This window comes from Culex pipiens, chromosome 3 (assembly GCF_016801865.2).
Source record: "Culex pipiens pallens isolate TS chromosome 3, TS_CPP_V2, whole genome shotgun sequence".
Lineage (NCBI taxonomy): Eukaryota > Metazoa > Arthropoda > Insecta > Diptera > Culicidae > Culex > Culex pipiens.
The window spans coordinates 138,920,844-138,935,800 of NC_068939.1; the positions used below are offsets into that span (position 1 = coordinate 138,920,844).

The 14,957-nt window shown below is 35.8% G+C and overlaps 1 protein-coding gene across 2 annotated transcripts in view; it reads right to left on the reverse strand.

The window, feature by feature from the left end:
• Positions 1-14,957, reverse strand: part of LOC120417316 (GTPase-activating Rap/Ran-GAP domain-like protein 3) — a 292,571-nt gene that overhangs the window by 261,509 nt on the left and 16,105 nt on the right. Inside the window, exon 1 of one of the 2 annotated variants that reach the window (XM_052711293.1) lies at positions 10,048-10,843. The exons of the other annotated variant lie outside the window; for it this stretch is intronic. Coding sequence (XP_052567253.1) covers positions 10,048-10,424 — 377 coding nt within the window. The 5' untranslated portion in view covers positions 10,425-10,843. Of the gene's footprint in view, positions 1-10,047; positions 10,844-14,957 lie in introns of those variants that run through there. 2 annotated transcript variants of the gene reach the window in all.

The following is a 14,957-nucleotide window of genomic DNA, read 5'->3' on the forward strand; positions in this document are numbered from 1 at the left end:
ACAGTACAAAAAAGGATTTTTAAGAAACTTGTTCTATCAAAGTCTTAGTCAAGACCTCGAATAAGATGATTATCAAGAAATCCGACAGATCATTTATTGTTTTAATGGGTTTTTTTTCCTTAGCTTGTTACACTTGCCCCACTTTCGCCTATTTAAAAGACATTGAAGAAAATCTAAGAATCTTGTGGTTGGAAGCAAAATGGTTTATTGAAAACTTGCCCAAACCGTTGAAAATATTTTTTAAAGATTATGTCCCTTAACTCTAACTAAAGTCAAAAATTAAAAATAAAAGCCATGGTATCAACAATTGGATAGAAAAAGTGTTTTTTTTATCTAAAATGTATTTAAGCCCAGTACAGTTGTTTTGCAACCATTATTATTATTTTTTTTTTTCAAAATATCAAAGTAATGATAAAACAAATTCAAAAAAAAAAACTTTTTGCGGTACTACAAATCGAAATTTCATACGATTCAAATTCAAACATTAAACAAATTTAAACAGGCCCAAACATGCTAAAAATGATTTTCAATGCAGGAAAATGCATTTCACATTATTTTCAGTTGTTTTTGAAAAAATATTTTTGTCCCCTGATTTGCAACCTTATTTTTCAGAGAAATGTGCATGTCCTAAACAGTACAAAAATCGCAGAAAATTATAACAAGAATTTTCTCAAAAAATCGTTAATATTAAAAAAAAAACACGAAATTCAATTAAAAAATCATTAACTTTTTAAGAATTGCGCAGACTGGTACTAGTTATATTTAAAGTTCTTGTCTCTCAGCTCTGGGAAAGGGGAAGGGAAACAAAAAGAAATTTTAAATATTTAGCCTGAGTTAAGAAGTTTCGAAACAAAAATATATCATTAAATGTATGAAAAAAATAAAGTGATATATTTTTATTTTTTTCTAACTGAACCCTAGAATAAAAATTTGTAAAAATAATTTAAAAAGATATAATTGCAATAACAAGCCAGAATTTCACCATTTTAATGAAAAAATGCATAGAAATTTCCTTATACAGCAGTACAGTCTGTTTTAATCATTAGTTAAAAAAAAGTTTTGCAACAGTCTTATTAAAAACAACAGCCTTATTAAAAACTAAACTAAAAAAAAGTTGAGACAAAAAATCTTTAAATTCAAACAGTTGATTATTTAAACCCTCATCAATTATTTATGAAACCCCTTTTTTAAGAACTTATCATGTGAAAAAAAATTTAAAACAAAAAGTTTAAAATTATACTTTTTTAAATGTGGAAAAAAAACTTGATAAAATATAAACTTATTTCATTGAAAAGTTTAAAAAAAGAACAAACAAAAAAAGTAAATAAAATCGACAGCTAATTGTTTGTTGGTAGATAAAAATAAAATCACCTTTCCCCGCATATCTTTTTCATGCTTATAATGTTAACACTTCAATTTCAAATATTGATGTAATTGTTTTACCCACATGCTGACGAGATACAGGCTTGGGATCAAGTGTCCCCGGGGATCAAGTCTCCCCACTCTCCCCTATGTCCCCTCCTTTCAATACATGCTCAAAAAATCAATGGAGAAAAAACCAGTTTAAAAAACTTCAAACTTTCAATAATGTTCGATAAGCAATCAACTGAAAACCACTTAAAATGCAGTTTCCTGCGTTGATAATCGTTTTCAACACATCGACGCTGTCGTGCTAATTTGTCGCACGTCGCTTTTTGACGTTCCAAGAAAAACGCGTTTTAATGTTTGACCTTGAATAATTCCCATAGAAAGAAAAGGTAATTTGAATATAAGGGAATAAACGACATTCAGATAAAAGTTAAATCTTACAGAAAACACAATTCTGATTTGATTCTGCAGACCAACAGAAGCCAATCAAAATTGCTATTCTCAATTATTGTGACTTCAGTTTCAGTTAAGTACGAGCTGACGCATTGGCAGCTTGAGATATTTTACGCAAAAAAGAACTTGCAAAAACAGCGCCACCACCAGCAGCGATATATTTTCCCTTACAGCAGGATGCTGCTGACACCCGCGCCGTATTTTATGAGACGACATGGCAGTCGCAATTGAAGCAAGTCTCTGGTCACCACATCAACTTCGGGCCAGCACCAGAATTGTAACTTGCAAAGTGCTTTTGAGAAAAGCTTCATTATTAGAAAAAATTGGAATGACATGTTGTCACTTCAATAGTTCCAGTAATATATGAAGCAAATTGATTTATTTCAAATAGAAAAGTCCAATGCTCGTTATAATCCATTTATCACAAATTCTTTGTTCACCTGACTCAATTCATTTTGTACATAGCACATTACAAAACAATGCTATTTCCAATTTCATATTAGAGGTATCTTAAAAAATAATGGCCATCTAAAAAATAAATGTTCTTTACATAACAACCAAAACACCAAAAACTTGTACCCACACCATTAAACTTCACAATATCATCGATACACGTGGCCACCCTAAGCGCAGTCCCGCTGCTAAATATGCATGAGATTCAGTTTCAATTTCAGCATGCAATTCCCGATGGTCCAATTTATTCACGCATACTGAACCTTTTCGGCAAATAATCAGGTGAAACTCAGCGCAATTCTCTATAACAAAGTTGAAAATACCATCAGCTGAAACCATGGGTGTTCTCGCCTCACCGGCCACAAAATTCTTTCTACGGAAAATTCTCATAGAAACTCTACGCCCGTCATCGAATCCATTTCGCGACCACTACTAATTCACGCTTCAAAAGGATTTAAACTCATCTTTTCACTTCATAAAGCAGTAATTATCGGGTGTATCACGTCGTACCATCGTCGTCGTAGATCATGTTCTCGTTGGCGTGCTACCTCGTCGCACGTGAATTTTGGGCCAAATTGAGTTAAAGGCGTCATTTTGTGCAGTTTTCGATGCCTCACCTTTCGACCTTCACAGACTCCATTAAAGCTATCAATTCTGAGATATTCAATACAAAACCGAAAAATCTCACTTTTATTACGAATGAAGCTTCGATCTGATTGAAATTGATGTAAGTGTGGCAACTGGCCAAAGGGAATTTAGTCAGAACGCGTTCGACACAAGTACATGCTCAAATACGGTAAACATTTGTAATTATAACTCGGAGCTCCGGCAACCAAACTCAACCAAACTTCGGGACAATGCACAGTTGTGTGTTCTATTTTTTGATTATTTAGGATCAGCCATTAAAACACATTTTTCAAGGAACGTCAAAACGCGACGTGCGACAAGATAGAACGATCACGTCAATGTACAAGTAAGTAAAAAAGTAAATCTTTCCCTGTTCCTGAGGGAAACACCCTTGAAGAGTATCGGGGCCGGCATTTACAAAGCGGATTCAGAGGCAGTTTTTAACTCAACTAATGTTAACATGTTAAGGTTAATGTTAACATTCCATAGGTCGCCTTCCTAAGGTGTCGTTGATAAGGTCCAGCTTGTGACGATGCACTACTTTCCCTTTTCTAAGCAATCGAATCCAGCCCGGGCAGACGGTAATAACAAAATTCATGCCATTTCAATAACAAATACTGTTAAAAAAACAAAAAGTGTTATGGAATCTTCTTGAAAAATTCATTTTTGCATAAGGGTTTAATAACAGTTTATATTATCATAACAAAATTTGTTATTGGTCTGATATTGGTTGAAACCCAAAACAACTTTGGAATAACATTTTTTGTTATGGAAGAATACCTCCAACTGTTATTGGGATGATCGGATTAGTTGTTAAAATAACAAAAAATAATAACAAAGATTTGTTCGAAGAATAACTTAAAATGTTATTAGTCTGTTATTACAATAACAATCCAATAACAAAAAAATCATAACGACGAATAACAAATCTTGTTATAAATAACATAATATGTTATTGGCCTAGTATTTTCAAATATCAAAAAAATGTTATTTCCAAGTTATTTCCGTCTGCTCGGGTAGAAGAGAAACGATCACCAGTTGTGTTGGTCCGAGCCGGGATTTGAACCCCGATCTACCGCTTACGAGGCGGAAGCGTTACCCCTAGGCTACGTGACTCGATTGATGTACAAGGGATGAAAAATATAGAACGTTGTATAAAAACTAAACTAAAGTATCAATGTTTCAAATCACACCAATTCCACATTCCTTACAATTTTGGACTAGCATAGTGTCAAAAGTTGTTTCAAACTTATCATAATTAATTATGAGTTATCATTATCTTATAAGCTTAAGTGTAACACATTCCAAATTTATACTTTTTGTCTCCAGATTTATATTTGTCATGTACTTGGGTTGGTTCAACAATGTCCATGTGAGTAGTTCTCTTCGAGTTCAAAAATCGACTTTTCTTTGTATTTTTTGATTTGGATGAAACTTTGTCCATATGCAAAGCAGATTTTCCATAAAAATCTCTATTTGCAGGATGGTCATGCAAAAATGAAAATCTTTATCTTTAGATGGGTTTTTCTGATCGATTTGGTTGCTTTGGTAAAGTTGTTGATCATTATTAGAACTATTCAAGAAAAAAAAATACACACTGCAAAAAAAAACATTTCTTTATTTCACTTAAAGTTGGATTCCAAAGATATGAAATTTATCATTTTTCAAAAATTTTACATGTTTTACATATCAATTCCAAATTTTGAGTATTCCTGAGCCCTTTAAAATTTGTCTTAAGGATTATGCAAGAGCAAAATTTGGTATCATACCAATTTAAGGTATTTTGAGGTTTTGATATTGCAAAATTGCAGAATTTTTCAATGGCCGGACACCACAGTTTGGTTTTCTTTTGGTATTACAGTATTTTATCACATTTCTCTGAAACTATGGGAAAATTTTGACCAATTTTTACAATATAATTAATTTTGCGCTAAAATGATGTCTCAAAGCGAATGCTTTCATTGAAAACCGGAAATTTCAAACTTGATTTTAAACATTTTTGATATACCCCTTAAAGAAATGACTTGAAATTATGGAAAAAAAAATTAAGTCAGGATGCCACATTTTGGTATTATTTTGGTATAGAAGGATTTCATAAAATTCCTTTGAAACTATGGGAATTTTTTTTATAAATTTTGACGAGATAATTAATTTTGCGCTAAAATGACTTGAAACCCAAAAATGTTAAAGCTGATTTTAATTTTTTTTTCATATACCCACCAAGATTTTTTTTTAAATCTTTGAAATTTCTTTAAGTCGGGATAACAAAATACTTTGAAAAACGAGTCAATCGACAGATTACTGAATTTTGGTGAATTTCATTCTAGTTTCATTTTAATAACACTTATTTTTCAATCTTGTTATTTTTCAGAAGAATCAAGAACTTCAAGCACAAGCCGTTGGTGAGTAAATTTGGCTGTTGCATGTGAATCATTTCAAAAATGGCATGAAAATACCAAATTTTGGTATTACTTGTGCAAATACCAGCGACCAAAATGTGCCCTTGGTTGCCTAGTAAAAGATGGTAAAATACCATGAAATCATACCAAAATCATGTATGTGGCAGACCACAGGAATACCAAAATCTGATTTTCCAAGGGCGCGGGAATACCTTAAAATAAAACCATGGCAATACCAAGTTTTGGTATTCAAGCAATGTTCAAAAATCCAGAAGACCTCAACTTGGTATTGAAATGGTTTTATTTTGTGGTATTATTTTACCCTTGGAATAACGAAATGGCTTTAGGCTTCATCCATAAAGTACGTCACAATAAGTTCAGCCAAAATTTACCCCCCCCCCCTTTGTCACGCTTTTCCTATACTTATAACATGCAATGTCACGCTTGCTCAGACCCCCCCCCCTCCCCCCCTAGAGCGTGACATACTTTATGGAAGACGCCTTACCTTAGCAACTAATTGTCCGATTTTCAAAAGATCAGAGAGAAATTGTAGGATATTTTCTCAGCTTTTCGATATTTTTTCAGGGGTGACTTTACTTCTCATAGCATTTAAAAAATGAAAAATGTCTTCGTCATATCTTCATTTTTCTGGGTTTAAAAATTTTAACCAATCACTGAGTGAGCCAGAAAATAGCTCGATTAAATTTTCAACTATCATTATTTTCCTTTCATGTTTTTTTCCTCATCTCCATGTCTACAACAGCTGGCTAGACTACAACCAGGCGGCCGCCTGCTGCTAGAAAAGCACTACTCTCGAAGCCAAGAAGTGTAGTGCTTCAGTAAACCAGGCGGCAGCGAGGACATGGCATTAACAGCACTTGTTGCATTCGATGCACAGGATGGTTTGTATGAGGGAGGGCTGGGTTGCTCGTTCCACGGGCAGGTCTATCACAATGGCAAGGAAATTAAATTTTAATGATCTCCATAAATTACTCGCTCGGCAAGAAAACTTTGGCACTGGCTTAAAAAAGTGGGACGAATATTTGCAAGGCATGTGCAAAAGTTTTCACCGGAAGTGCCTTTGATTCATAATGATTTCCAGCCGGGGTGAAGCCTTCGTTGTAAGAATCGCTAATTAGGTTGCACCTTTACAGTGAAGGACCGAGCCACGTAGCCCAGTGGTAACGCTTCCGCCTCGTAAGCGGTAGATCGAGGCTCAAATCCCGGCTCAGACCAACACAACTAGCAATCTTTTCCCTTCTGGATTCGATTGCTTTGTAAAGGGAAGGTAGTGTATCATCACGAGCTGGACCTTATCACGACAACAAAAAGAAGAAAAAGCCACTAAATCCGCTTTGTAAATGCGGCCCCGATACTCTTCATAAGTCATGGGAAAATTTATTAACTTTACAGTGAAGAGAATTTGGAAAACAAGCTTTAAAAAAAAACAGGAGCTTTAAAGAATGTTTAGACAAATTTTCAGAAAGAACGGGAGGAATTTTTGAAATTATTCAAATGCAGTGCATGATTTTCCAAAGTAAAAACATTGCTCAGCGAAACCGATAATCCAATTCACATACTGGGCAATTAGCACTTAATTGTAAAGCAATTAGTGCAACAGCGTTAAAGTTTTGCGGGCGATTTCGATGGTTTGCTGTGGATCGGAGAAAAAGTTTTGAAAAAAAGTTGTGGGTACTTTTGCAAATCAACATTGAACGACTTGGTTCAGCAACTTCATTAGAAGGATTCAAGTTGCTTTTTTGTTCAGTTCAACAAGATTGATGGGTTTTTTGTGCGGTAATTTTTTTTTTTTGGTAAAATCATGAAGGATTTAAGATTGAAATACATTCATGAGAAATAACAAACGAATTTCAAGCACTTTTTTTTCAATTTTTTATAAAAAATGCAATTTTACTTAAGTTTCCTTAAACTGCAATTTGTGGACGTTTATCATTTTAAATGAACCCGTCTTTACTAAGTCATCTTGAACAATTAAAGAATTACAAAAACAAACCATCCACATTAACGACCCCCGGGTCTTTTGTGGTCTCTATTGCAAGTTTCTGCTCGAACCTAGGAGTCCGAAGGCTTCAATGGGGAGAGCACCCAAACCTTTTTCTACTCCAAGGAACCTTCCACCCCAGTGTTTGAACTGACGACCTTTGGATTGCGAGTCCAACCGCCGCCAGCGATTCCACCGGAGTAGGCTTGGTTTGGTGTGTTGTTTGTACTTATGGCATGGAGACGACTCCTACACCTGGAATGACTTAACGGCCTAACAACCAAGGCCGGGACCGACATTTTACTTCCTCAACCGATGGAAGGTTGGAGCAGATGGGAATCGAAAATAACGGAAATCGAAAGTAACGGAAAATGACAGAGTTTTGAAAACTTTTTCAGTGTTTTTTTTTCGATGAAAAATACGTTTTTTCGGAATTCTGAGTATGCCATCAAATCGGGCGTACAATTTTACATAAAAGACCGTTTGGCACCAAATTTCTATCTCATCACCGTTTCAGGCTGCAAATTATTGAAAAACACCTCTTTTTTAGCATGTTCAAAAATGGAAGTGGTCGTACCGCCCCTTCGTCACGAGATATCAAAAAACGGACCTCGGATTCGTGATCAGGGACAAAAGTTACCCCTTAGGACAAATTTTCACGCAAATCGAAGAGGGGTCGGGGCAACTTTTCCCGATTTCGTGTGAGTTGGTAGAGAATTACCCTTATATTTGAAAACGTTATAATGAATACAAAAATGTAAAGTTACATTCTTTGCAAATTGATTATTCCATCTAAAATTGAATGATTTATGACAATTTGTACGATTGTTTTCTTCAAAATTCATCACTTTTTTCAAAAGCTTATCACTCTTTCATCATATTTTGCACTATCCTAGAAACAAGCAAAAAAGATGTTTTTTAGTCCCGTAAAACATAACCAAAAAAACATATTTTTTGGGAAATAACTTTTAGTGATAAACTGTCAAATGAAACAACGTGATTTTTTTCCTTCCGAAGACATAAAATCGGTCAGAAAATTCCTTCTCAAGATACAAATCAGAGTTTTTCTGATTTCACATGCCCTTTTGTGCATGTATGAAACAAAACTACAATGATGCAAAACGGCTTCTCGTCCAAATTTAACCCTCTACTGCCCAAATTTTTTTTTCGAAAATTTTTATTTTTCCCGTGTTCAGGAGGTCATTTTGAGCAACTTTTGTTCAGCGAAAAACTTTACTTCTCTTGTTTTATGTTTTTCTTGTTTCATTTTTAGTATTTTAATTTGCATTTATCTTGTTTAGTTTATGTTTGTTTTTGGTAGTATTTGGCCTACTCTACCACCTCCTATCATTACATTTTGCCTATCTAATTTTTTCATGTTTTTACAGTAACTTTTTAAATTTTTTGCATGTTTTTCACATTTTCTGCTATACAATGGAACCATTATCAATTAAATTGTAAATAAATGCGTAGAGGCATAGTCTGGGGCACTAGAAAAATTACTGCATACTTCTTTTTACTTAAAATATAGGAAATGTTATTAAAAAACACAGCCAAAGTTGACCCCTAAAAAAATTACATTTTTTAAAACATTGGCAAAGTCACATAAAACAAGTCAAACTTCCAACTCTAAAATTTTCCAAAATTTTAAAAGTTTCTCTTTCCAATGCTTCTTGAAGATCAATAATTGGTTGAAAAATGGATTTTTGGCGATTTTTTAAATCGAAGCCCGTCTAGAGGCGTGGTTGGGTTGTAGAGGGTTAATAGAAAAATACAAACAATCACCAAATCAATAGGCATTTTCAGGAGAACAAATATCATATGAAATGTGAAAACTTTTAGTTCGTGCTTCGGCTGACACTCAGTTAAAAATGCAGTATGAATAAACCATTTTGTAAACAAAACTAGCTTTGAACAAATTTATAGAAAATTCTGACTTTGTATGTATTTTGTTAAACAGCATATAAACTTAATAATCTAAATAAAAACATTGATATTACATCTTAAAAACTATAGAAGCAACCTACATTAGACGTAGACATAACATGTGAACATATAATCTGATTTAAACAATTTAAAAATTTAAACAGCATGTGAACATATAATCTGATTTAAACACTATCCTAAAATCAAGTAAAAAAAAATTTTTGTTCTGTAAAACACAAAAAAAAAGATTGAATAATAAGTATTTTTGGGAAATTTACTTTAAGTGATAAACTGTCAAATGGAACAACGTGTTTTTTCCTTCAACTTTGCCGAAGACACAAATCAGAGTTTTTTTTTTCCAATTTCATATGCCCTTTCGTGGCGTTTCATCCAAATTTAAAAGAAAAATACAAATCGACTATTTGCGGAAAAATAGAGATTTACTCAATTTCTGTAAGAAACGACAATGTTTTTTTAATAACAAATAATATAAAGTAAAATTATTCTTAGCTCACACAAGCCGTTGAATCTGACACCATAGCACTTTTCGTATCCAGTGATAAAATTTCCCATGCTGTAACATCGAATCTATATCGAATACCAACACCTGATACATTGTGTGTGTATCAGTATCATCATGATGCGAACAAGAATCGATCAACTTGTAGCACCTGACACCCGAGTGCTCCTTCTGAGAGCAAACCTCCGGAGTCCTTCGTCCTTCAGCCTCACAGGAAACCCATACACAATTCAATTACTTTCCAATACTACACAGTGTACTACCCTTACGAAGAGCTGATGCTTCTCCTGCCCTCTTACCTCGGATTCATGAATTCCCGCTGGACGGCCGCATTGTTCAGCAGATCCCAGCTGGTGATACGGATGGGCCAAACAATCTGGCCGAAGCTATCGCGGATCAGCGCCTCCAAGCTGGAGTAGGAGGGATTCTGGTGCTGGGACACCGACGCGGAGGAACCATCGGACTGAAGTCGTTCCGAGCGTTGCAACCGGCCCCGGCGCCTGCACGGGATCGAAGCCTGTCGGGCAACTGTTGCTGCTGGTGTTGCCCCAGTAGCAATGGATGCCGCTGGAGAGGGTGATGGACTTGACGGTGATTGAATATTCTGCTGTGCGGAGCTAACTGGATGACGTACTTCTGGAGCAACCAGGGATTCTCCTTCTTCCACTGTTTCCATTGTGAGCAACACTCTAATGTAATCCAGATACAACTATCCCTTAACTGCTTTGAATGGATGTTTTTTTCATTTATTCAATTTCATTACATCACCCCCAAGAGACTGGAAGCTACAAAGCTCTTGAACAGGATGATTAAAGATCCTCTAGCCTCCACACAAAAAGCACTGAAAATTGAAAACAAACTTCAAAGAAACCACAAAGCCTTAAGCTGTAAGACTTCCTCGAACGACTTCTTCACTGAAAGCAGCGCCACCACGTGGTTCAAGCCCCCTTGAAGCAATCGACGTTAGCCTCAACGTCGTAACACTCGTATTAAAGAGGCCCTCTCCCGAGCACTGTGGTAACATCTGCAGCACAAACAACCCTAATCAACACACTCCAGCGACCAGCGAACCCGCGAAAAAACCGGAAACTGTTGCAAATCACGACCGACACCGAGCAGCAATTCACGCGCGACTAGACGGGAACGGCAAACTCCAGACACTGGCAACCCCGCCGCGCTAAGGTCCAGAGTTTTGCAGACTGAAAGACAGACAGCCGCGGAGGCTGTCAATCTCCGTCGATGGGAAAGGGTGACAGGCGCGTGGTGGTTCATGGATGTACCGGGATGAAGGAACTGCTGCTGGGTGGGGTTGGGCTGCTGTAGCCAGAAAGCCAGCGCGAGAAGCAGCAGGTGGAAGCAGTGGTGCCAGCTGGGCAGAAATGGAAAATATTGTTTTGGTATTTATTTAAAAAAAAGAACATATTCAAGTGTGAAAATGTTTGAATTAGCTAAAAATACATATTTTGGACGTTTTCAAATGTTGTGATAGATTGGTTGAGCTGTGTTGGAAAGCAGAACCTGATTTTGCATTGATTGATTTGGCAGCATCAAAAATCTTAGTGCAAAAAACTTCCAACCTGGCACCACTGCCATCCAGCATAAAAAAGAGAGCACACACACCCCCCCACTCGGATGCTGTGAGAGCAATCCGATAAAAGAGCGCGAAAACTGCCAAGTTCAGTGTGTCTCTGTGTGCAAGAGGAAGTTCAAGATCACGTGCTGCTGCTGGCTTTGCTGCCAAACCCAGAAAGAGCGGTCTCCTGTTGCTCCATTTCGCGCGCGTTCACCGAAGCTCTTGGGCTGACAAATGAACAACTGACAGCATTTCCGTTCCCCCCCCTGGGTGAAGGCTGTGCTCACGTGGGGCAGTCACAGGCGCTTTCGAGTTACAACAGAAATCAATTCACTGGGGAAGGTAAAAGTGAAATTCCAGAGTTTTTTTTGAAAAGGACCAATAAACTATTGTCTTTCATATGTTTATAGGACCTAATCAAAAAAAACTCTAGAATTGGAAAAAGGGTTTTTCTTTGGCTTTGGATTGCTCTGCGCGACTACAAGGATAATATTATCGCTGGCGGGCACTGTTTGGAGTGTAAACAAAGAAGTTTTCTCTCCAGTTTACTTTACGATAAGTGTTGCCTGAGTGAAAGTTAGATTGAGGTGACACTTACCTGGGACAAGTTTTGAAAGCAATGTTGATTTTTTTTTCGGTGGAATAACAGTTTGGAATGTGTTTTTGATTGTGGATACATTTTGCATCAATTCTCTTAAGGCTCTGAAAGGCATCATATCTGGTCGGCCATTTGTCGGTCATGTTTGTTTTAGAAAAACATTCAAATCTTGATTCAGAATGTATAAATCAAAAAATGGTTATCTCTGTGTTATTTGTGAATAATTTTTAATTTCAATTTACTATATCTGGGTCCTGAATCCAGAACCATCTTTGACAGTCAATTCCCTAAAAGTGAATGACACCATCTACGACCCTATCAGGAAATTACTATTTCTTTTTATTTATAGTTGACTTTTCTTTTGTCTTGATGACCATATTCATCATATTAAAATTATTGAATTTCAAATTCAAATTCAAATCAAAATAAAATCAAAACACTTCCATTCCAAGAACTACAACACAACCAGCGTTGCCACAAGTACAGATATTTTTGGCACAGACCAAACACTCAAACTTATTATTTTTACAGTTAAAATATACTTGAGTAGTTTTTGTAAACTGCACTAAAAAGATAAACATTTTTTGCATATTTTTACTTGTTAAGTTTTTGATAAAAATGTTTTTCTTTAAAGTTATACTTGATTGAGTGTTTGGTCTGTGCCAAAAATATCTGTACTTGTGGCAACGCTGAACACAACTTGTGTACCGCTGACAGCACAACCACGATAACCAGCAATGGCGTGATAATGACAATCGACTACTAATTGGACAGAAGAATTTTAATTAGCGGTGCTTTGCAAATTGTCGCTACTACTGTTTTCAAGCATCCACTCGTTTGCAAAACAAGCTATCAAAATCACCACGTGTATAAGAGCAATTATAAAATGTACATATTTATTTATGAACTTTCATGCATGGCATAAAAACAACAGCAAACCATAATTCAATTCACACTGTAAACAACCATGACCTCCTTCAAGCATAATACTTTTGTTTTTGGGCTGTCTGAGCTAAAATCCCAAACGTGAGCTTGTTTGGACGAAACAGAAGCAGTTTAAAAATAAACCAAGCGTTTCCTCCAAATTATATGAGCCATCCACAAGAATATGGAAGCGCCTGGTTAGAGGGTGACGAGCGGGAATTCCCGGAAAAAATTTGGTCGAGACTCCCGGGAAATTTACTTATACTTATAAATAAGAAAGCAAAGATTGGCCAATGGTGAAAAAGATTTGAAAAATTCGTAATTGTTTAAAACATTGGATGTTCAATGTTCTTTGTTCAAGTTCGAATAAATCAATGCTTCTCTTATCTTCTTAGGGGGGAAAAGCCTTTTCAAGATAGGTTCATTTTCCAAATCCTCTCTCGTGCATAGCAATCTTCTTCATCTTGTTTTTTTTTTATTCTAAGTAAGGTAATATTGCTGTATCAAGGTAATTTCATATTTTGATGTCAATAAGTAACGTTTTGTTTCGCATCAACCTCAATATTGAATTATATTTTTGAAAAAAAAAAACTCTGGCAATCTTTGTAAAGTTAAGGTCCGCCAATTGTGAACATTCGGGTTTTCCTGATAACTGACATTTCTTCAATAAATATGTACAGTTGACCTTAAGAAGGAAAAACAACTTAAAATTGTTGTTTTGAGTCGTTAGTCATCATATTGCAAAGATCTCGATACTGGAAAATTATATACTGGCTATTTTTTCACTTCACAAAAATCTAATAACTAGTTCATGCCAAAAGTTTGTGCAACTTTTGAAAAAATCACTTGGTGCGAATGAAGATTCGTAAACATTTAAAACTGCAACTTAGAGTCCCAAAAAGCATGTATTTGCAGATTCAGTTAAAAAATAATCAAAAAGTAGAAATAGGGGAAATATATCCTTTCTAATCAAACACCTATCTTCGTCATATGAAGAGTTTGATGCTCGATTAAAGCTCCAAAAATACTATTTAGGCTATAAACATACCAGCAACAGCATCGTCTCAAGTAAGCACGCAAATTTATGCCATTTACTGGCCAAAAAGATCAAATTTAATGCACTTTTGATCATAATTTCTATTTTGGGAGACCATTTCTCATCATTTTGGTGGCACACACATCCACACGCAAAATGAGAGCTTAACTGCTTAACGAAAGTCGCCATAAATATCTTTTCACTTGCGCTAACGTTTTCAAAGCGCTTAAGATATAAAAGTGCTTCTAACTACCGGCAACATGTTCTTTTCCACATTAGTTAGTCACTCACTTGAAAAATAATCCCGAAACATGTAAAGAATTAGCAAGCGCCATCAAAAAAACAAACGCGCCAAGTCTTTTGACGTTTGAATTTTGACTTCCCATTCCAATCGAAGGGTGAAGAAAACCGAGCGAGAAGCGAAGGCAAATAAAGAACAAAGGGTGGCCACCAACACCACCAGCAGCGCCTGTTGGAGTGAGCCAGTGATGGCAGGAAACTTTCTATATAAATGCTACCTTTCGTGAGTGTTCGCTTAAAATTTCATCAATTTTAGTAGCACTTAGCAGACCCAAAAGAGCGCAGGAAGAAAAAAGAACTAAGCTGAAAATAGGAAAACGTGCACTCGACTGATTAGAATGCGTTTGGGAAATATTTTTTTAAGTGCTTGTAAAAGGAACAGCATAACTTTTAATAAAAGTGCAAATAAACAGAAATGTTCACAAAAAAATGCTCTACTCGTTGATGTACTTGGTTATAGTAAATTTCAAGGAACACTCCAGATTATCCAGCATCATTCAAACACGGCCGCTTATTAGGCTTAAAATGGGTATATTTCCCCTAGTTCCTCAAAATAATGAGGCTACCTCAATTCCCGGGTCCCGGGAGTTCCCAAGATATGGCCAAATTAAACTTTCGATTCCCGGGAAATTGAAAATCTCGAAAATCGACGACCTCTACGCCTGGTTCATAGCCATTACCTTTGAGCACAACGGAAACAAACAATACAAATGCATACAATTGTTGTCAAGTTCGGGGGGTCCACAACTAGCATTTTTTTTATAGGTTTATTAAAATA